The sequence below is a fragment of the Octopus bimaculoides genome, chromosome 3 (genome assembly GCF_046866305.1).
Source record: "Octopus bimaculoides isolate indiv1 chromosome 3, ASM4686630v1, whole genome shotgun sequence".
Taxonomy (NCBI): Eukaryota; Metazoa; Mollusca; class Cephalopoda; order Octopoda; family Octopodidae; genus Octopus; species Octopus bimaculoides.
In genome coordinates this window covers 159,674,599-159,697,098 of record NC_142930.1, presented here as the reverse complement: position 1 = coordinate 159,697,098, position 22,500 = coordinate 159,674,599, and the positions used below count along the sequence as shown (strand labels likewise).

General features: G+C 38.8%; 1 protein-coding gene across 4 annotated transcripts in view; it reads left to right on the top strand.

The window, feature by feature from the left end:
* LOC106884372 (mediator of RNA polymerase II transcription subunit 12-like protein) overlaps nt 1–22,500 on the top strand; it is a 69,017-nt gene that overhangs the window by 42,692 nt on the left and 3,825 nt on the right. For 3 of the 4 annotated variants that reach the window (XM_089349896.1, XM_089349898.1, XM_089349895.1), the window contains 15 exons: nt 714–885; nt 2,802–2,903; nt 4,604–4,678; nt 5,756–5,895; nt 6,690–6,851; nt 9,157–9,295; nt 9,800–9,868; nt 11,901–12,010; nt 12,735–12,858; nt 14,068–14,229; nt 15,652–15,791; nt 16,963–17,062; nt 18,519–18,629; nt 20,083–20,206; nt 21,870–22,193. In XM_089349896.1, the coding sequence (XP_089206022.1) occupies nt 714–885; nt 2,802–2,903; nt 4,604–4,678; nt 5,756–5,895; nt 6,690–6,851; nt 9,157–9,295; nt 9,800–9,868; nt 11,901–12,010; nt 12,735–12,858; nt 14,068–14,229; nt 15,652–15,791; nt 16,963–17,062; nt 18,519–18,629; nt 20,083–20,206; nt 21,870–22,193 (2,054 nt within the window). The remainder of the gene's footprint in view (nt 1–713; nt 886–2,801; nt 2,904–4,603; nt 4,679–5,755; nt 5,896–6,689; nt 6,852–9,156; nt 9,296–9,799; nt 9,869–11,900; nt 12,011–12,734; nt 12,859–14,067; nt 14,230–15,651; nt 15,792–16,962; nt 17,063–18,518; nt 18,630–20,082; nt 20,207–21,869; nt 22,194–22,500) is intronic. The other variant, XM_089349897.1, reaches the window with a different exon arrangement.

Sequence of the window (22,500 nt, the reverse complement as noted above, 5' to 3'; positions counted from 1 at the left end):
AAGGGTATCCAGCTGTAGAAACTCTGCCAGATCAGATTGGAGCCTGGTGTAGCCATCCGGTTCACCAGTCCTCAGTCAAATCATCCAACCCATGCTAGCATGGAAAGCAGATGTTAAACGATGATGATGACATATATATATATATATATATAATATAATATAATAAATGCACCCTTTTAAAGCCTAGCCAGGCTCATGGGCCCGGTTTCCCAGTTTCAACGGTGTATGTGTCCCCCAGCTAGACGGGATGCCAGTCCATCGTAGCGTTACTCATTTTTGCCAGCTGAGTGGATTGGGACAACTTGAAATGAAGTGTTTTGCTCAAGAACACAACGCGACGCCCGGTCCAGGAATTGAAACCACAATCTTACAATCATAATGCTGATACCTTAACCACTAAGCCACACGCCTCCGCATAGATATATATATATATATCTGAGTGGTTGGCGTTAGGAAGGGCATCCAGCTGTAGAAACTCTGCCAAATTAGATTGGAGCCTGGTGTTGCCATCCGGTTTCACCAGTCCTCAGTCAAATCGTCCAACCCATGCTAGCATGGAAAGCGGACGTTAAACGACGATGATGATGATGATATATATATATATATATATATATTATTTATTCTTTATTTGAAGCAGTTATTAGTCGTTTACAGATGAATGTTCCTGCAGGTAGGCATACATATAAGTAACTGTTTGTTTCTCATTGGTACAGAGGGTCATCAAAATCAAATAAGAGAATTGAAAGTGCCGGACTCAGTGACTTTGCGAAACATTCCCTGAAAGAAATGTGTTGCCAGAAATGGGTCCGAGAAAAAATTCTTAAAGATCCACAAGCTTTGTTCAGTGAAGATCGACTGATGGATCCAGAACTTTCAAATAAACAGGTAAGTCTCTCTTTTTGAGTTGTTTCCTCCAATAAACCCGGTTTTACTATTAAGCAGATATTACACATTATCTGTTGGTTTTCATCTTCGGACCATAGCCATGTTGGGGTATCATCTTCAGGGGATTCAGTCAATAATATCAATTCCCCATACTTATAGATTGCCATTTGTTTTCTTGACCTGTCTCTATATTTTTGGTTGAAAGGATGCTACTTTGCAACAGGATGAATAAACATAGTTTTTGCACACATAGAAACATGCGTACACTTCTTTATTGCCCACAAGGGGCTAAACATAGAGGGGACAAACAAGGATAGACAAAGGGATTAAGTCGATTACATCGACCCCAGTATGTAACTGGTACTTAATTTATCGACCCCCGAAAGGATGAAAGGCAAAGTCGACCTCGGCGGAATTTGAACTCAGAACGTAACGGCAGACGAAATACCGCTAAGCATTTCGCCCGGCGTGCTAACGTTTCTGCCAGCTCACCGCCTTGCGTACACTTTTCCCAGTTCGCATACACTTGTGTGCATGCACATACACACACACACACACACACACGCATGGTAGTTAAGATATTTGCTTCTCAACCACATGGTTTTGAGATCAGTCCCATTTGGCAGCATTTTGGGGAAATGTTTTTTTTTTATTACAGTTAAGCAAAGCCTTATGACTGAAAACTGAAAGAAGCCTCGTGTGTGTCTGTCCATGTATGTATGTTTGTGTGTTTTCTGTATTTGCTCTCTATGACAGTTGCTACAAGAAGTGTTGTTTTCATGTTTTTTGTTAAGAACTTCCTGCTCACATCAAACCGTTTGTAGATGTGTGAATTAAAAGTTCCCTTACTTGAAGGTTAGCAACAAAAAGGGCATCCAGTTGTAAAAGAGTGTCTAACCCAAGCAAGCATGGGAAAATGGATGTAAGCTGAAATGAATGAACAGCAAAATATGTTTCATTTCATCTCTGGCTCTTTGGAAACTTGAAATTTGAAGGGACCATTTTGTCAGTACTTCTATCATGACTCAAGGCTGTTAGGGGACACAAACTCATCACTCTCATCTAATGAAATACTGGTTTTTACAATTATCCCACTGATTACATTGATGAACCATTTCACTCAGGTTCCTAACTTAAAACTAAATAAGCTGAAAAGTTGTTAGCTGAGTCAGTGGCAGAGCACAATACAGTGACAAAGACAAAGATATAAGATACAGACCATTGCTTAAAGATGTGACCCATTCTTCCAGCACAGCTGTGATGTATGCGTGTCAGTACAATGATAATTCATCCCACCTTGTATAGCTGTGGTATTTTATGTGTCGGTGCAGTGGTGACCCTTCCTATCCTGTGCAACTGGGAGATTTTATGTGAGTACAGTAGGCCCTACACAGGTATGACATTCTCTATGTTTATACAGTTGCGACTTTATATGCATGTCAGTACAGCTATAATATCTGTGACGTTGCGTGCCAGTGCTTATGATAGCCCATCGAAAGTGATGACAGGATCAATCTAAGACATTCATTCTCCTCTGCATCTAGCGCGTTTCTTCTGAGAGGAGATGTGGCTGACAAGATCGATATGAGATAGACATCCTATGATACTGAGGGCACTGAAAGTGACCCCAAACAACAGCCACAGGGGATTGACGGCATCTCTTCCCCTCTTCATGCAGTCTCCTGTGTTACAGCTGTAACATCTTTGTGTCAGCACAAGTACAACAGCGAGTGCATACATACAACATCCGTGACATGTATGTCAGTATAGCTTTGACAACATGTGTATCAACGCAGCTGTAACATTGTGTCAATATAGCTGTGGCATTGTGTCTGTTTAGCTGTGACAGTCTCTCTCTATTAGTGATGCCTTAATCACTGGAGTTGATGTGGTGTTTGTTTAATTCTTTCTTGTAGGCCCTCCAATTGCTTCAAATGATTTGTTACCCAAATGGTATACCAAACCAAGCTGAAGGAACTGAACCAGATAATAAGCAGGTCATCAATCGAATTTTACAGGTCAGTATGTCGTTAAAGATATATATTCCACTCCAATAGCCCCTCTTAACAATTATTGACTCCTAAACACTTCAGCAGCCTATTTGATACAGTTATTTGATACAGCCATAACACAATTATAAAATTTCTGTCTTTCTCATTTGGTGTCAATAACACAAAAGATACAGACTAAAGTAGCTACAACAACAACAACAAAAGTAATTACTCCAATGAAATGAAATTCTATGCTGATGCATTTTATCTTCACGAAACTCCCGAAATCTTGATTTCTTGTTTGGTGCTAGAAAATACTTGAACTCAGATCACATGCTGACTCTTTACAAAGTCAAGTAAGACTTAATTTGGAGCATTACTCCTACATCTGAGATAGTGTTGCTTCTGCAACCAACACAAATATCGTAGACTTTATTGAAAAGAAATTTAAACCATTGACCCCCAGGAGTGCGGTTAACTTCTGTTTTTTTTCTACTACCACAACAACCTCAACACCTCTGAACTAGCAAGTTGTGTACTACCATCTCTTTGATCCATACAATACACTAATTTATTTATGACATAAAAAAAGCACTTACTACATTCTTAAAGTGATTGAAGGGCATCCAGCCATAGAAACCATGTCAAGACGGCCATTGGAATTCGACATAGTCCACCTGACCTGTTGGATCCTGTCAAACCATCGAACCCATGCCAGCATGAAATACGGATGTTAAATGATGATGCTATCATATGGCTTATCATCATCATCATCGTTTAATGTCTGCTTTCCATGCTAGCATGGGTTGGACGATTTGACTGAGGACTGGTGGACCAGGAGGTGACACCAGGCTCCAATCTGATTTGGCAGAGTTTCTACAGCTGGATGCCCTTCCTAATGCCAAACACTCCGAGAGTGTAGTGGCTGCTTCACTGAAGTTTTAGTTGCAAGACTGACAAAGAAATATGAGAAGAATGAACACCATTTCGTAGTTTGTCATGTTTTTCACTGATATGTATATCTTCTACTGATAGACGTTGATCATCATTTTATATTCTGTTTCATGCTGGCATGGATTGGCTGAGTCATTACGATCCAGGTCAAATCATATTTGAAGTTACTGCTTCTTAAACCAGTTGAGGACCATGTTCTGCTTGTATGTTGTGTTTTCGCCATTCTTTGGCTGGGTACCCTTCCCATCACCAGCTTTACTGAGTGTTCTAGGTACATTTTATCCTGATTCAGTCATTAGAGAGATTTTTTACCCTACCTAGCAAGACTACTGAATTCTCCCTGTGCTATGTTGCCTCTGCTTATTCACTGGTACTAGTGGATGTTGGCAACAGAAAGGGAATCCAACTGTAAAATATTGTCTGAATAAGTTTTCGTCCAACCCATGCCAGCATAAAAAAAGGAAACATTAAATGAATGAATCAACAACCACTCTTAATGCTGACAACAAATTATCTAAATGACTAACTTTTGCAGAAACCTGTTCAGAACTGTCATTTTTAAAAAAATGGTAACAGGATGAGGGCAAGATAACATGGAAATTTAATTTAATTATAATAGAATGCAGAAAGAAAGGAGTCTGATTTTTAGTAGTGCAGTGACAACTCTGAACATATTTCCGCCTCATTAAACCTCATCATTGAAATTACTGGAATGTTTTTTTTTTTTTGTTTTTTTTTTTTTTTTGTGTTTATAAATTCTGCTTTTGTTTCAGACTCTTGACCAGTGGTCATTACGTGTCTCCTGGCTTGAATTACAACTTATGTTCAAGCAATCAGGTTCCCATGCTGTAAGTATCTGCTTCCTCTCTTCTGCTAACATTTTTTAAACTCCCCTTTGTATTTTATTTTTTTGGACTTTTTAAAAAGCGTTGAAAGCTGGTATCAAGAAGGATACCTTTTGAAGATGACAAAGGACCACAATAAGTAGTGAGATGCTGCACTGAAGAAGACTCCCCCTCCCCTTCAATCCATGCAAAATAAGTATGATGATTTACATTTAAATACAGTAAGTGGAGGCCATTCACTCAGGAAAATTAGAGCGAGAAGAGTTATCTACCTGGCTCAGTGGCAACACAGTTTGCATACCTCCTCATTCTTGTTCTTATTTTATCGGTCTCTTTTCCCGAACCGCTGAGTTACGGGGACTTAAATTCAAAAAGGTATAAAACTCTTTTACAAGAATTTTATCAAGAAGCCAGTGTGTAAAAAAATTCATAAGGGAAATTTCTATTCCCAAGAATATAATTATTCGTTTATATTTATATAAAGGGCATTACTACAGAAAAATTTTGAGAAGTCCACTGTGTGGCGTTATTATTTTTCTGTAGTAATGTCCTTTATATATATATATATATATATATATATATATATATATATATATACACATATATACGGCGGGCTTCTTTCAGTTTCCGTCCACTCACAAGGCTTTGGTCGGCCCAAGGCTATAGTAGAAGACACTTGCCCAAGGTGCCATGCAGTGGGTCTGAACCTGGAACCATGTGGTTTGTAAGCAAGCTACTTACCACACAGCCGTCTGCATTTGCAAAATTACTGGAAAACGGCTGGACTGATTTTCACCAAATTAGGCAGAAATACTCATTGGGTGAGTGACTCGAACTCATTAAATTTTGGTTTGATTATCTGCAGAACTGGCGGACGGGTGAATGAAAGTGTTTTTTCTTTGTTACATACGCCAAAACGATAAGCAGAGGAAATAACTCTTGATGCAATTTTATTGAAATGTGATTTCATCTGAGAATATATTTATTAAATTAGATTTTTATTTTATCCCTGTGTGCAAGCAAGAAATGCATCGTACCTCCAATACCTTTTTTTCATCATTATTTCCTTTCCATTGCTAGGAAACAAATGCTATCCTGGATTGTATTGCTAAGGGCACATTAGATTTGTTTCATCAACAAACTGAGTTTCTCTCCAATCCAAATTCTCCACGGCAACAACTACCGACACAACAGCAGCAGCAGCAGCTACAAAATGCCAAGTAAGTTCCCTCTACCTGTGAATCTGCCTTTCCTGCCATCCCCCCACCCTCAGTTAATATAACAACTGATCAATTTATAGATAAACTTTAACTATTATTTCTCTGTCCAGATGGTGTCTCTGAGTATTAAACCTCACTGATTTATTTATTTAAAATATGCTTATTTTTTACATCTCGTTATTATCATCTTGTTGAATGTATTTGGGTTTACCCGACTTCATCATGCCACTCACCACAATCTCATACAACATTCAGGAAATCAGCTGGGCACAATATCCCATATTAATATAGTGCTGATCAATTAAGGTTTTTAACTGGACAGCCAACCCTGTTGGATGTCCATTGGTGTGTTTCGCTAATGAGTTTTTTGCATAACTCTCTGGCATTATCCTACAAGTCACTCCCCCCCTCTCTCTCTCTCTCTCTCTCTCTCTCTCAAAATCAACCCCACCCATACTTCTTTTACATGCGTTAACTTATAAACGTTCAAATTCGCCATGGGTCATATTAATCTCACTGCACTAATTTGTAGAGCCTGCCCTAGCCATAAGCTCTGTCCCTTCTCTTACTAATTCTGGAACCCCTAAATATTTTGTATATAAAATATCATGTTAGTTTGTGTTACACTAAAGGTAAAATTTGGTCTTGATATAGATGTGATATAAATTATTAAACTTTCCAGCCTGTTGTCTCTTATCCAACCCAGCCAGCTACTTGCACTCTCAACACATACTACAAAACAAAAAACAAAAGGCAACCAATATTGTAACATGCATGTTATTTTTACTTTCTAGGCCTGAATCTGAGAAAGATAGTGTCTGGCTTGTCGCACCACTCATATCGAAATTGCCATCAACTGTCCAAGGGCGCTTACTTAAGCTGGCTGGCCAAGTTCTTGAAAGCAGTAGTAACTTTCTATCAAAGACAAAATATGACAAAGAGAAAAACCAAAGAAAGTAAGTTTTTTTTTTAAGTCTTTCTGTTCTGCTTTGACCTTAGAAATTTATTTATTTCCTTTTTATAACATTTTCACCATAAAATCTCTCTTATGTGTGTGTGTGTATTTACAAACATACACACACCTTATTTGGTGGCATATGAGATGCACTTTTTTCTCAAAAATGTGTCTCATAAAATTCACACCAGCTTCTATATGTGAAGTTGGGCCTCCAACTAAACATTACATACTTTAATGCACTAAAAATTTTTTCCTGAATATGTACTTGGTTTGTCTAATGTGTCAGTGTCTTTTATGCCATTAAATGCTGTGAATATATATATATCATCATCATCATCATCATCGTTTAACGTCCGCTTTCCATGCTAGCATGGGTTGGACGATTTGACTGAGGACTGGTGAAACCGGATGGCAACACCAGGCTCCAGTCTGATTTGGCAGAGTTTCTACAGCTGGATGCCCTTCCTAACGCCAACCACTCAGAGAGTGTAGTGGGTGCTTTTACGTGTCACCCGCACGAAAACGGCCACGCTCGAAATGGTGTCTTTTATGTGCCACCCGCACAAGCCAGTCCAGGGGCACTGGCAACGATCTCGCTCGAAAATCCTACAGGAGCCAGTCAGGCGGTACTGGCAACGGCCACGCTCAAAATGGTGCATCTCATGTGCCACCCGCACAAGAACCAGTCCAGGGGCACTGGCAACGATCTTACTTGGCTTGCCGGGTCTTCTCACGCACAGCCCATTTCCAAAGGTCTCGGTCCGTAGTCATCGCCTCGGTGAGGCCCAATGTACGAAGGTCTTGCCTCACCACCTCAGCCCAGGTCTTCCTGGGCCTACCTCTTCCACGGGTTCCCTCAACTGTTAGGGTGTGGCACTTTTTCACGCAGCTATCCTCCTCCATTCTCACCACATGTCCATACCAGCGCAATCGTCTCTCTTGCACGCCACAACTGATGCTTCTAATGTTCAGCTTTTCTCTCAAGATACTTACACTCTGACGGGTATTCACATTGACATTACACATCCAACGGAGCATACTGGCTTCATTCCTTGCGAGCTTACGTATGTCCTCAGCAGTTACAGCCCATGTTTCACTGCCATGTAGCATGGTTGTTCGTACGCATGCGTCATACAGTCTGCCTTTTACTCTGAGTGAGAGTCCCTTTGTCGCCAGCAGGGGTAAGAGCTCTCTAAACTTTGCCCAGGCTATTCTTATTCTAGCAGCTACACTTTCAGCGCACCCACCCCCACTACTAACTTGGTCGCCCAGATAGCGGAAGCTATCGACTACCTCTAGTTTTTCACCCTGGAATGAGATAGAAGTTGTTTCCTGTTTGTTTGCAGTCTTTATTGCACCTGAACATCTGCCACAAACAAAAACTAACTTGCTAGTTAACCTGCCTTTGATGTTGCTGCACCTCTTATGTGTCCATAGCTTGCACCGGGTACATCTTATAGAGTTACTACCTACTCCTTTTCTACATACTGAGCAGGGCCATCTACCTGAAGGGGTTTGTGTTTTATCTACCTTCCTACTTATTAGGATTTTGGTTTTAGCTAGGTTGACTCTAAGGCCCTTCAATTCTAGACCTTGCTTCCACACCTGAAACTTCTCCTCTAGTTCTGATAGTGACTCCGCAATTAGGGCAAGGTCATCAGCATAGAGGAGCTCCCAGGGGCAACCTGTCTTGAACTCCTCTGTGATTGCCTGGAGGACTATGGTAAATAATAGGGGGCTGAGGACGGAACCCTGGTGGACCCCTACATATATATATATATATATCCACAGTTGAAACATTCCTGTCATAACTTGGGACCATGAAGACTGCTTAAATGAAGTCCTTTAATATTTGATATTCAATATTTCATTTATTCAATAAGACAATCAATACTTCATTTCATTTTACTATTTATGCTATATATACTATATATTCCATATCCTACATTAATATTTTAAGAATATAAATAAAACATAAAAAACAGAGTTGAAATTCCTTTGAATAATATATATATATATATATATATATATATATAGATAGATAGATAGATAGATGCACACACACATACACACAATATTAAACTTTAAAATAGTTTTACCATACAATCTACATCACATCTGGTGTATATTTTAGAATTCACCGTATACACACACACACACACACACACGTAAAAAATAAATGACCTCATGTTGGTTTCATTAACGAGTATTGCTGTTCGGTTTATAGGGTTACCTACCAATTAACCCTTTATATATATATTACAGTATGCTGAGTCAATGTTCTATTTTCCCCTTTTTAACAGTAAATCCTTGCTTGGTCATCAACCATTTCTCTCCCTGATCCTTACATGTCTGAAAGGCCAGGATGAGCAACGTGAATGTCTCTTATCCTCACTCCATTTTCAACTGGAAAAATTTATCAGCAATGTGAAAGAAGTATTGGTATGTATTTTCTGTTTTATAATCTCACTTTTTCTAAGATTGATACATTATTAAGTTTATAATTTGTTGATTTGCAGTGTCTGTATCAACATTACATTTCGTTAAGTTTAATTCCCGATCCTTATTTCTCCTTCCTCCCCAAGTTATAGAGATTCATTGGGCTGGTTTCCCAGTTTTTGTGGCATATATATATTTTCCCCTGGATGGGACACCAGTCCTTCACTGGAATACTCATTTTTGCCAGTTGACTGGACTGGAGCAACATGAAATGAAGTGTTTTGCTCAAGAACACAACGCGTCGTCCGGTCCAGGAATCGAAACCATAGTCTTACAATTAGGAATCCAAAATCCTAACCACTGAGCCATGTGTTTCTGTTGATTCTTATCAGCTTTCTTAATTCTACACATTACTTGGTTCTACTTTTGCAGGTGCCAGTTTCAATGCAAGATGAAATAGTTTTCTTTTTATGCAATTTATTTCAATTTTTAAAATTTTTCTTCCAGGATCGAAGCCCTGATGAAACTAAAATTCGACAGAATCTCAACGAAGCATTACAATTACGTCTCAGTCTCGTAAGTTATTTCTATTATTTTCTTCTAGCTATGGTGTATATTTCTACTTCAGTTGTTAGCCTTTTTCATTGTTGGTTGATAGTATTGCAGAGACAGTGGCTTAACCACCTCTGCTACCTTGGCTGTTTCCAAAAGCATGTACCTCGCTCCAAGTACACTCATATCCTCTCCTCTCCTGTTACAAAGCAAAAACAAGTCAATACATTAACAGCATCCATGGAGCTGCAAGGGATGATAGATAATGGTGAAGAATAACCATATATATCTGCTTTAAGATCCCTGTCTGATTTGGCTTGGTTTCTATGGCTGGATTCCCTTCTTAATGCCAACCACTTCACAGAGTGTGCTGGGTGCTTGCTACGTGGCACTGGCACAAGTGCTTTTTATGTTTAACCAGCACAGTACTGTTGCAGGCCAATTCTCTTCACCAGGGGATAGTGGCCTTAACATCACTTCAGCTGTGAAATATGGGTCTTTTTGAGTACCACAAGGCACCAGGCATCTCAGTCCTTTGTCATCTCATCTGAAAGATTTGACATCCTGAGGTCGTCTTTCATGACTCCGTCCCATGTCTTCCTGGGTCTCTCACTTCCACACGTTCCGTCTACTTTCAGAGATCAGCACTTCTTTATGGAACTATTGGCATATATCTACATCACATGACCAAACCAGTGCAGTCTTCTCTCTCTTGCACACTGCCTCTAATAATCCTTCTTATGCCCAACATTTCTCTCAATATACTAGTACTCTGTCGAACATGTATACTTACATTACACATCCAGCAGAGCATACCAGCCACATTCCTCTTGAGCCTTCGCATATCCTCTGCATTCAGGGCTCATGCCTCACTACCATGGAGAATTGCTGTCTGTAAGTCAACATAAGAAGGCAATAACAACACACACACACACACACACACACACACACACACACACACATTTACATGGAAAGCTTCTGTTTTTTTTTCAGTTTCTATCTGCCAAATCTACTCATAAATTTTGGTTGGCCCTAGGCTAGAGTAGAAGACACTTGCTCAGGGTGCTGTGTGGTGGGACTGAACCCAAGACTTTGTGGTTGGGAAGCAAACTCCTGACCCTTACCATGCTGCTACACTTGCACCAATGTATAGATAAGAAAAAAATAGAAAAAAAAGACATATCACATTCACAACAATGACTAATGGCTTTCTCTGATGCTGTATGTTAGATAACACTGGACAACAAAAGATAGATGCTGAAATACATCTGACACATACCAGTATAGAAAATGCACATAAACGGTGTTGATCCCCTGTTTATTGAACCTGAGGTTAATTCTTTTGAGATATTATTTCATTTTAGTTGATTTTTCTGCATAAATACCTCCATGGTAATTAACTTTGTAGCGGTCTATGTAGCTAGATAGTTGAATGATCTCCCTTGCGAGAAAGATTATGGAGTAACCTCCCTTCCTTAGTTTCTCGAAGCATCTGTGTCATGAGACATGATTCTTAATTATTCAAGAAGCTTAGCGTTTCTCTTGGGAGTTTGTAGAATGTCTAGCGTTCCATTAATAAAAGCAGCTTGCCAACCCTGCTCTTCGCTTCTTAGTCAATTAGACTTAGAGCCATTCACGTCATTGCCATGTCCGTCTATTTCTCTACACCACATGACTGAAAACCACTACTTAGCTGTTATTTCTATATTTCCTATCTCTGAATTTTCTTGCATAGATTACTTCATTCAACTATATTCCACATTTTGATTATGTATCATCAGCGACTAGTAAATAGAACATATTTTTATGTAGTAAATATACAGTTCTTGAATTTATTCTTCATCATCGTCATCATCGTTTAACGTCCGCTTTCCATGCTAGCATGGGTTGGACGATTTGACTGAGGACTGGTGATCTCTATACAAACTCTTGTAATAATATACACACAGCCACATCAACTCCTGGTACTGAACATATATTCCCACTACAACTGTTTTCATAATAACCTCTTTTTAATTACTTTGTTAAACTGATTTTTTTTTTTTTTCTTTTTTAGGTTGGTGGTATGTTTGATACAATCCAGAGAAACAATGCCACAACCAGTGACTGGGCAGTTTTACTTGTACAGTTAATCAGTCATGGTGTGGTTGATATGCAGACTAACTAGTAAGTTATTAACATTGGCCCCTTGTGCTAATGTTTCTGTTGTCTCATTGCTTTGGTCTCCATTATATATTGTGACCCTTTGTCATGTGTCATTATTCCACTTTGCTATATGTAATCACAAACTGCTTTCGCTACACAACAGTCTTCTAACCACATATGCTAATTCCAGTCACACAACTGCTTCCAATCACACAACTGTCTCCACCACTATGCTTTCAAGCCACACAACAGCTTTCTAATGACACAACAGCCTTTGAACCATACAACAGCCCTTCTAAGCACACACCTGCTTCCAGTAACACAACTACCTTCTAACCACACAACTGCTTTCCAACCGCACAACTGTTTTACAACTACACGACTGCTTCCACTGGCTGCAGACTTGTAAGCAGGAACACCCAGGCCAGAACAAGGCACTGCCAGAGATCAGACGCCATCCATATTTCAGTTTGGCTTTCCCACGATATCATCACTCAAACTATCTACCACCTATACGCTCAAGTCTGCTTCCTTCACTACACAACCTGCTACCTCCACCATCTCCACAACCACCACCACCACAACCACCACTATACAACCTACTACTACTATTAACAACACCATCACACAACCTACAACCTGCTGTCACCTTTACTACACAACTTGCTACCTCCACCACCACCACCACCACATGCCTTTATATATATGCCACCTCTTACCTGAGTATTTTCTGAAAATCCTTCAGTGAGCTGTTTACAACAGTGATAGACATGTTGAATGTGTTGATCCATGGTACATTATTGGGAGATTCTAATGAGAAAGGAGACGACAATAAGAGAACATACCAGAATCTTATTAAAAAATTAAAGGTAAGGAAAGAATTAATTCAACTAATTAAATATATATATGAGGGAGTGCTGAAAAATTCCTGGCTCTAAGGGTATTGAGAAAGGCCTGGTTGGAAGCTCAACCATCTGAGTTCTTTCATTGAGCTTAGAAAAACTGAAGGACCACTGCAATAAGTGAGTGAATCTAAGAGGGGAATATGTTCAATAAAATTATTATTTACTGATCCTCCTGTATTTTTTGTTACCCAAAGCCATGAACTTTTCAACACTACCTCATATGTTCCTACTTTTTCTGTATTCTGTTATGTTCATTGTTTCAGTGTTAACTTTTTCATGCTTGCATGGGTCAGATGGATAAATCTGCCTTTGATTAGTTTGTCTATAATTTTCAGACATTCCATCTTTCACAAAAGGATTTTCCTAGATTAGATAGTTATATAATCTGTGAGGATCTCTCTACTATTTATCTATCCATCAAATTGAAATAAATCTGCAATTGGTCAGATGGAATTTGTTAAGGCAGATTTTTCTCTGATTGGCTACCCTTCCTGTCACTAATCTTCACCTGTTTCCAAGCATTGTACTATTTCCTATGGCTACGCATATTTCCATAGAAAATAGCAACCTATCAACATCATTTGTATGACAGTAATGCTCGTGTACACTCGTCATGTCATGTTAAAACACAGATACACATGAACACATGGGCTTCTTTCAGTTTCCATCTACTAGTTCTACTCACAAGGCTTTGGTCATTCCAGGGATATATGTACACTTGCCCAAGGTGCTGCACAGTGTGACTGAACCTGAGACCACATGGTCCAGAAGCAAACTTCTCAACCACACATCTAGCTTAGTTCTCGGCAACCTTTCTTCATGTGCGGTACATTTATATTTTCAAAATTCCGCAGCACACCTGAACTAAAAATATAATTAAAAGTATAGGGAAAAATATTATATTCAGGTTACACTATGGCACACCTAGCATCGTCTCATGGCACACCAATGTGCTACGGTATACCAGTTGCAGGGCACTAATTTAGCTTAGCAAAACAAATGTTAAATGAATGAAGGTAGAGTTACCTTTGAAGGAAAAATGCTGCAGATATTACTTACATGCTGCTTTTATTTTTGTTTTGATTTTTAATTATTTTTATTAACTGGAGACCTTAACCTTAAATACCTTTTCCAAATTTACATTTCTGTCTTTCTTTTTATTTGTTCCTTTAGCGAGAACTAGGAGATAAAAATAACACTTGTATTGACAAAGTCCGACAGCTCCTGCCATTACCAAAGAAACTGTATGAAGTGATCACGTGTGAGCCCCATGGTACACTGGTAGACACAAAAGGTTATAAAATTGCAGGTTTTGATTCTATTGGCAGGAAACAGGTAATTCTTGTATTGGTTTATATTATATGGTATCATCATCATTGTTTTTATATACATTTCGACATACTTGCATGGATCAGACAAAACTTGTTGAGGCAGATTTTTCTATCAGATTGTCACCAACCATTCCCTGATATTTCTTCTTATTCACCAAATAATTAACAGCTTGATGATCAGACATGTTTTTGTGTAGATTTTAAACGGTGCATCAGCATGGCCGCAGCTCTGAGCTGAAACTTTGAAATGAAATGAAAAAGTGTCACCTATTGAATGACCAATGTTGATGAGTGCACACATCAAGACAATAGGAAGACACAAACACATGCACACACACACTCACACTCACAAATATACAGATATATATATTGAACTTCTTACAGTTTTTATCTACAAGTCCATTCACAAGGTATTGGTCAGCCTGTGGCTATAATGGAAAATACTAGCTGATTGTGTCATGCGGTTGGGATAAACTCTAAACCATGTGGGTTCATTCCCATTTCATGACATAGTCTAATTGATTACAATGCTCCACTATAGCTGCAGGCTGACTTAATGCCTTGCGAATGAATTGGCAGATGAAAACGGTAAGAAGCTATACCTTCTGTCTTTATGAACACTCAACCAAATTAGACATATTGTTCTCTGATTCATTGCACCTCAGAGATTTATATAATACACTGCAGCTGTACTTCATCTAAACATGGATCTCAAAATACATGATTAGTTTCTCGTTGGACAAGTTGCTGCTCATATGCACACAAATTGTTGAACACAGCCTGTAAATGAAATCAACCAGGATCTGATCACAATGCAGATTGCTTCAATGCAAAAGCAGACAATTGATGAGCTGTGATTTAAAACTGAATCAGATTGATTTGGTACCTGTAGCTACCTAATACAGTAATCCCTCGCCATTTTGCAGTTCACCTATCTCAGTTTATTAATTAAGCTTTCATCAATTCCTCTGTGGTGTTGTTTTGCATTGATATTAAAATAAATATATACAAATTATAAAAATAAGAAAAGAAAATATACAGTACAATACTGTTTCTACTTCATGGATTTTCACCTCTTGTAACATCCACAATAGTGAAGGAATTACTGTAGCTGTTAGGTTGATAATAGTCTGAGATTGAGTTTGTGTCCTCTCCCAGACTGGTGTGGTCAATTCAGCTGATGTCCACATGAAGGTTGATTTCTGTTGGAAAAATGTGAATGTGATACGAGATCCAGAAGTTGTAGTCCTGGGTAGGAAGGATTCTTCTTCTGTGTGTGTGTGTGTGTGTCTCATCACAACATCCAGTTTCCCATGTTTGTTTGTGCCAAATGAAATTCATTGAGATAGAGCATTTAACTAAAAAAATAAGATAGAATCATTTTAAAGATGTGTTAAAATGTATTAATAGCTGAATTTGTTGACAGGGTTTACAAGTTGCCTCAAAAGTGAAGATAACTCCTTGGGAGATAATTGAGGGAACCAAAAATCCAGCTCCATTGTCTTGGACATATTTTGGTGCTGTCAAGATGGAGAAAAAGATGCTCAAATATGATGACCAATACAGGTAGGAAAATTATCTTTATAGTCACCAAGATTACTAGAAAAAAATTACTGTTTGTTTCTTTGGTTTAAGCAGTAGAGAAAGGCATAGTGTTTTTGCAGATACTACGAACTGATGGGAGCAAAAGGTATGAAGAAATCATGCTTCTTGAGTTGCCGTAGCAGGGAAATCTTCAACTGAAGGTTCTGTTCTACCAAAACCACACAAAGACCACCTGACAGGGGTTTTGTACAGGGTGCTAGAACTTTGTAACTATAGAAACTTAGTATTACTTTGTCATGACCAGTATTGCCTGTTTCTACTACAGTGCTGAAGTTCTGCGTCTCACTATTCTACCATTCTTGTTCCTCAGGAAACTTTGCAGTTTAGATTCTCTCACTCTCTTTGTCTGTTTGTCTCTCTAACCATCCATCCATCTCTTTCACTCCTTTGCCCTGTCTATCTTAGGCGCTTATTTTAATTAATTTATGCAAGAAGTTAAATTATGACTATAAACAAATGTAGTGTCTTTTATGCTATACATATACATACATTCATCATCATCATCATTTAACGTCTGTCTTCCATACATGCATGGGTAGAATGGTTGACAAGAACCAGCCAGGTTACCGTGTCCGTTTTGGCAGGGTTCTTATGGCTGGATGCCCTTCCTAACACCAACCTCTCTGCAAAGTGGACTCAGTGCTTTTTATGTGGCACTAGCACTGGCGAGGTTAGTTTTGGCAAGATTTTTACAGCTGGATGCTCCTCCAACATCATATATATATATATATATATATATATATTCTGAGTGGTTGGCGTTAGGAAGGGCATCCAGCTGTAGAAACTCTGCCAAATTAGATTGGAGCCTGGTGTTGCCATCCGGTTTCACCAGTCCTCAGTCAAATCGTCCAACCCATGCTAGCATGGAAAGCGGACGTTAAACGATGATGATGATGATGATATGAGAGAACTGGTGATGGCTTCTGTCAATAACAATTAGTTCTTAAGAGTTCAAAAAATTCCGTTGCTGGAAAAAACATATAATCTGTTTTGTGCTTTGGCTTTCATCAAATAACAATATTAAAGTATTATTATTGTTTAGGCTGGGGGTAAGTAAAAAACAACAAAAAAAAAACCCCTGATTGTTTTGCTTATATGTGTATTGATATTGTTTCAATTTTATCTCCCTCAGGTTATTATGCTACCACACTCATGTGATGAGACAACCAACCAGTTGTTACCTTGAACCACCACCACTACCTGCAGAAGAACTAGAACCACCTGCTGAAAAGGTTAGCTATCTGTCACAGAATATATAAACATATATATATTGAAACACACACACATAGATTATATATATATATATGCATGTAACCTCGTGGACATCAGTGGCGATTTTTTCTTCTTCCGTTTTTTTCCTTCTTTGATCTTTCCTTGTTTCCGACGAAGAGCTCCGCTCGAAACATCATATTCTCTCTCTTTCCTTTCCCGAGCGTCTAGTAACACAATCTGTATCACGTCCTCACGTTGTTTTTTGTTGTTGTTTTTTTTGTCTTTTTCCTTTTTTGAACTTATACACACAAGTGAGTGGACAAATGAAAGAAGAGCACAAAACACATTTATTGGGAGTTACATGCATGGATCAACACAGTTTGATACAAATTGTATGATACTTAAAGTTTCAAAACACAAGATGATGCTTATCATCGGCCAATGGAAATTTCCAATGGCCGATGATAGGCATATATATAGTGTGGGTTTTCTCTAAGTAGTTTTCACATATTATAAGGAAGATTTTATTTCCATGGCGGTGGGTGGTTTTATCTTCTAACATTCCAATTTTTACATATTTTAAAAATTATGTTAACAGATGTGAAGAATTTCAAGAATAAAAGTTAATATATTATGTTTTATAATAACTTCAGATTAAATAAAATTTCATTCACATTTAGTTAATCTTGTTTAATATGCTTGAAGTAGATATTTATCATTGACGCACTCAAATCACTAAACGTAGAACTGGTATTGAGTACGTATCAGTAGCATAATGGATTAGATCCCGGCACTTGTGCCTGTGGCATGTGTAATGGACTTTCGAGTGAGATCGTTGCCAGTGCCCCTGGACTGGCTCTTGTGCGGGTGGCACATAAAATACACCATTTTGAGCGTGACCATTGCCAGTACCGCCTGACTGGCCTTCATAGGATTTTCGAGCGAGATTGTTGCCAGTGCCCCTGGACTGGCTCTTGTGTGGGTGGCACATAAAATACACCATTTGAGCGTGGCCGTTGCCAGTACCGCCTGACTGGCCCTCATGCGGGTGGCACGTAAAAGCACCCACTACACTCTCAGAGTGGTTGGCGTTAGGAAGGGCATCCAGCTGTAGAACTTCTGCCAAATCAGATTGGAGCCTGGTGTAGCCATCTGGTTCGCCAGTCTTCAGTCAAATCATCCAACCCATGCTAGCATGGAAAGCGGACATTAAACGATGATGATGATGATGATGATGATTGTTGTACATGTATTTCTTGCATAAAAGGTAACTTTTCAAGAGAAATGCAACAGCGTTATAGAGCATGCTTTCACTAGGAACAGTCCTGGGACATTTCTGTCTACTTTTCAGCCTGAGCAATGCCTAGCATAAGGCTGCCTTCCTTTCTACTATGCTCCCACTCAGTTGAGGGAACTTTTTAGCCTTACACTCACACCCACATATTCTAATACATAATGCCATGTTATTTATATTAGTTACAGGAGGAGAAGCCAAAAGAACCTGCTGAAAATAGTAAAGATGATCTCAGTAAGAAGAAGCACCAGAGGCGGCGACGTAACCCCAGGACTAACAGCTCCTATATGCAGGTAGGGTCATTCACTTCTAATTTCATTATATATTCTCTCAGTAGGTGGCATTTCCGTTTATCTGACAAAATTTCCTCTAGTTGTGCTTACATGATGACAAGATCCCCCTCATTGTGTTTATGAAATGACAAGATTTCTCTGGCTGGAATTTGTCTGAGGACCAGGTTTCTCTTGTTGTATGTATTTTTCTTTCTACGGGGTCTGTCATAATCTTTATGGCAGTGTGGTTTAGGAGTTTCCTTTGCAACCACATGGTTTGGAGTTCAGTTTCACTGCAAGGCACCTTGGGCAAGTGTTTTTTTTACTATAGCCCTAGCATTGTAAGTGAATTGGATAGATAGAAACTGTGGATATGCTCGTGGTGTGTGAGGAGTGTCTTTGTGACCATGGTTGTCTCCACACCCATCCCTTGTCAGCCAGATTGGTTTGTTTTTATGTGGTCCTATTGCTTAACAATTCAGCAAAAGTGACTGATGAAATAAGTACCAGACTTGAAAAAAACAAGTAAATACTAAGGTTAGTTTGTTCAACTAAGCCCTTCAAAGCAGTGCTCCAGCATGGCCGCAGTCCAATAACCGAAACAGATAGATGATAAAACAATGGAAATGCCTTGTGGACAAGAAAGCAATCTACCAATTGGCGGATGTCCTGTGCAGGAGAAATTTAATGTGCTGTAGATTACTGTATGCATATTTACTAAGCTACTCTACACCTCAGCATGATGAATTGTGGCCTTTGGTAATGGATATTCCAGTCTGTTGCTAAATGTCCTGGGTAAAATATTCTTTCTAAAACTGTGGCAGTGTATTTGAACCCCTGAACTGGTTGTCCAATGCCGTATTTTTACCACTCTGCTATTTTGACACATGAAAACCAGCAGGTTATTATGGTGATGTGTGTTTGTATGTGAAGTATATTAGGGAGGGCATCCAACTGTAAAAGCCATGCCAAAGCAGACTTTGCCAGTGCTGGTGTTGCATAAAAAAGCACCCAGTCCACTCTGTAAAGTGGTTGGTGTCAGGAAGGACACCCAACCATGAAGGAAGGAACACTCTATCGGTTACGAAAACGAAGCTCCCAGCTGATACGATCAACGGAACAGCCTGCTCGTGAAATTAACGTGCAAGTGACTGAGCAATCCACAGACACGTGTACCCCTAATGTAGTTCTCAGGGAGATTCAGTGTGACACAGAGTGTGACAAGGCCGGCCCAACCATAGAAACCCTGCCAAGGAAGACAGTAGCGCTTGACACAGCTCTCTAGCTTAGCAACTCCTGTCAAACCATCCAATCGATGCCTGCATGGGAGACAGACAGTAAATGATGATGATGGATGCATGCATGTATGTGTGTGTACACACATACACACATGCATGGACACACATTATATGTGTATTGTAGGCATAAACTTGAATGGTTTTTCATTCTATCCCCATAATCGTTTCTGATTCAGCACCAACCAATTCCTCATCGAGTTAATTATGGTCAAGATATCTACCAACCTGGACCCCCTCCAAATTGGTACGGTCCACCACAACAACAGACTCCTTATTACTCCACACAACATTTGCCTCCTGGTGAGTGTCACTATTATTGTTTACCCTTCATAATTGCCTTACATTGTTTTAATGTTTACCATTAACTCTTTCACACAAGTTTTTGAGTTTTTTTTCTTTTATTAACAATTATGAAATGATTTTTTATTATTACGAATATAAAAGAGTGTTTGTATTGTATAAAGCCTTTCGGGTTTTAATATTTCTGATATGTTTTATTTTGTGTTGTTCCAACTAGTTTCTTATATGCCAAAATGATTTAATTTAAATTATCCATTGAATTTCCTCAGACTCCTTTACAAGGATGAGGTATATAATTCCATTGTTGCAGTTCTACTACCATTGTATCACTGTTATGATATTGACTTCTGACTCTCAATGCAGCATGTCTTTGAACTGTGAATCTACATGTCTCAGTGGTCATAATTCTCCTACATATGTCTAGATGGTGAACACTTTTCTTTTTGTTTGTAGGCAGCAGGCATAAGCTTACTTGCCCTTAGACAAGATATCTGTTGCTATTGGATACAACCCTGTCTAAGACGTTTTCAAGACTCTACTTGTCTATCAGTTTTGTGGATACACATTTATATATATATATATATATATATATATATATATATTTATTTATGTATATGTTAATATTATCTTGGTTGAAAAACTTCGATAATGCAAATATGTTAATAGTTACCAGGGTAGCAAAAATCACACAAAAACTGGGATATTACACCTGGTTAAGAGTTGAAAATTCCATGTTAAAGTGATGTATTTTGAGTTGATATAAAAAATAATAATAAATGGAGCAAAACGCATATAATCAATAAGTTCCTTTAAGGAACTTATCGATTATATGCGTTTTGCTCCATTTATTATTATTCTTATATATATATATGTATGATAAAGGTTATGAAGGGTAATGGAGTCAACCAGACCCTAAAGATACAGGTACTACCGAGTAAGTGCTGTATACCAACTAGTTTTGCCCCAGATGTGGTTGTAACATGAATGGGGAATATAACATAGGTCGTGTATTAGCGTGTGTATATATATAAAAAAGAATGAGATCAAGAGACCAATGGCATAAGTAAATTTATATTTTATGTAGAACGTCAATGAAGGGATACATTGAATTTTCCCTGAAACAGCTGTAAGACATTCTACATAAAATATAAATCTACTTATGCCATTGGTCTCTTGATCTCATTCTTTTTTATATATATATATATATATATATATATATGTATATCTGCTTTGTAGACACACCTCTGTCTATGTATCTGCCCAATGGATACACCTCTATATGTTTCTGCTCTATAAACCTGCCTCTATATGTGTATATGTTCAGTTGACACTCCTCTGACCATGTCTCTGCTCTGTAAGCACACATCTGTATGGGTATCTGCCTAGTGGATCCACCTCTGTCTGTATCTGCTCTGTAGACTCTCCTCTAAATGTATCTGTTGGCAGTAGAGATGACTCCATGCATGCCTGAACTGTGGACACCAGTCCTGATGGATTTAGACAGTAGAGATGCCATGACATGATTAGTATTCAATTTGTGTTGATGTTTTGATGTTTTTTTTCCCCTGTGCCTCTACGAAGTACTGAAAGGGCCCCAGGGTTGTGGTTTTGGAATGTCATAACCTTATTTAGTCCCTGCTTAACTACATCTCACTTGCACTAGGAGGTCCGGCAGCAGCAAGGTTCGCGTCTCCGCAATATAATAGTCCCAAGCAAGAGCTACGTACCATGCTGCGGGCGCGCCAGCCGGCCACTCAGGGATACATCCAGCACAACACACAGCAGCCAACTTTCCCCAGCATACAGATGATGCAGTCCAAACAGCGCAGCCAGATCATACGTCAGTCATTGCGAGCCCAAGCTCAGCACCAGCAAAATCTCCAGCGAGGACACCCAGTAGGAGCACCACCGGATACTCAGCCACACTACAATCCCCAGCTAGCTGGAAATCCTCAAGCAACTTTGCATCACATGACACAAACTCAAGGTGAGGACTTACTCAATCTTAACCCATTACCTCCCATAATTCTATTAACTGGAAATTTTTTTATGAAACTTTGATTTCTAGCATAAAACAGCCTTAGAAACACGCTGGAATGATCAAAATAACATTTCAAAATAACATTTTAAATAGAAATAAGCAACATATTGGGTGAAAAATTAGCAAACCTCATTTGAATATCAGAGAAATATACCTAGTAGATATAGCAAAAAGGTTAGATATGTGTAAATATTGACAGATAATTACGAAATTTGTAATTTTTAAGTGATCTCATATGTGATCATTGGTAGGT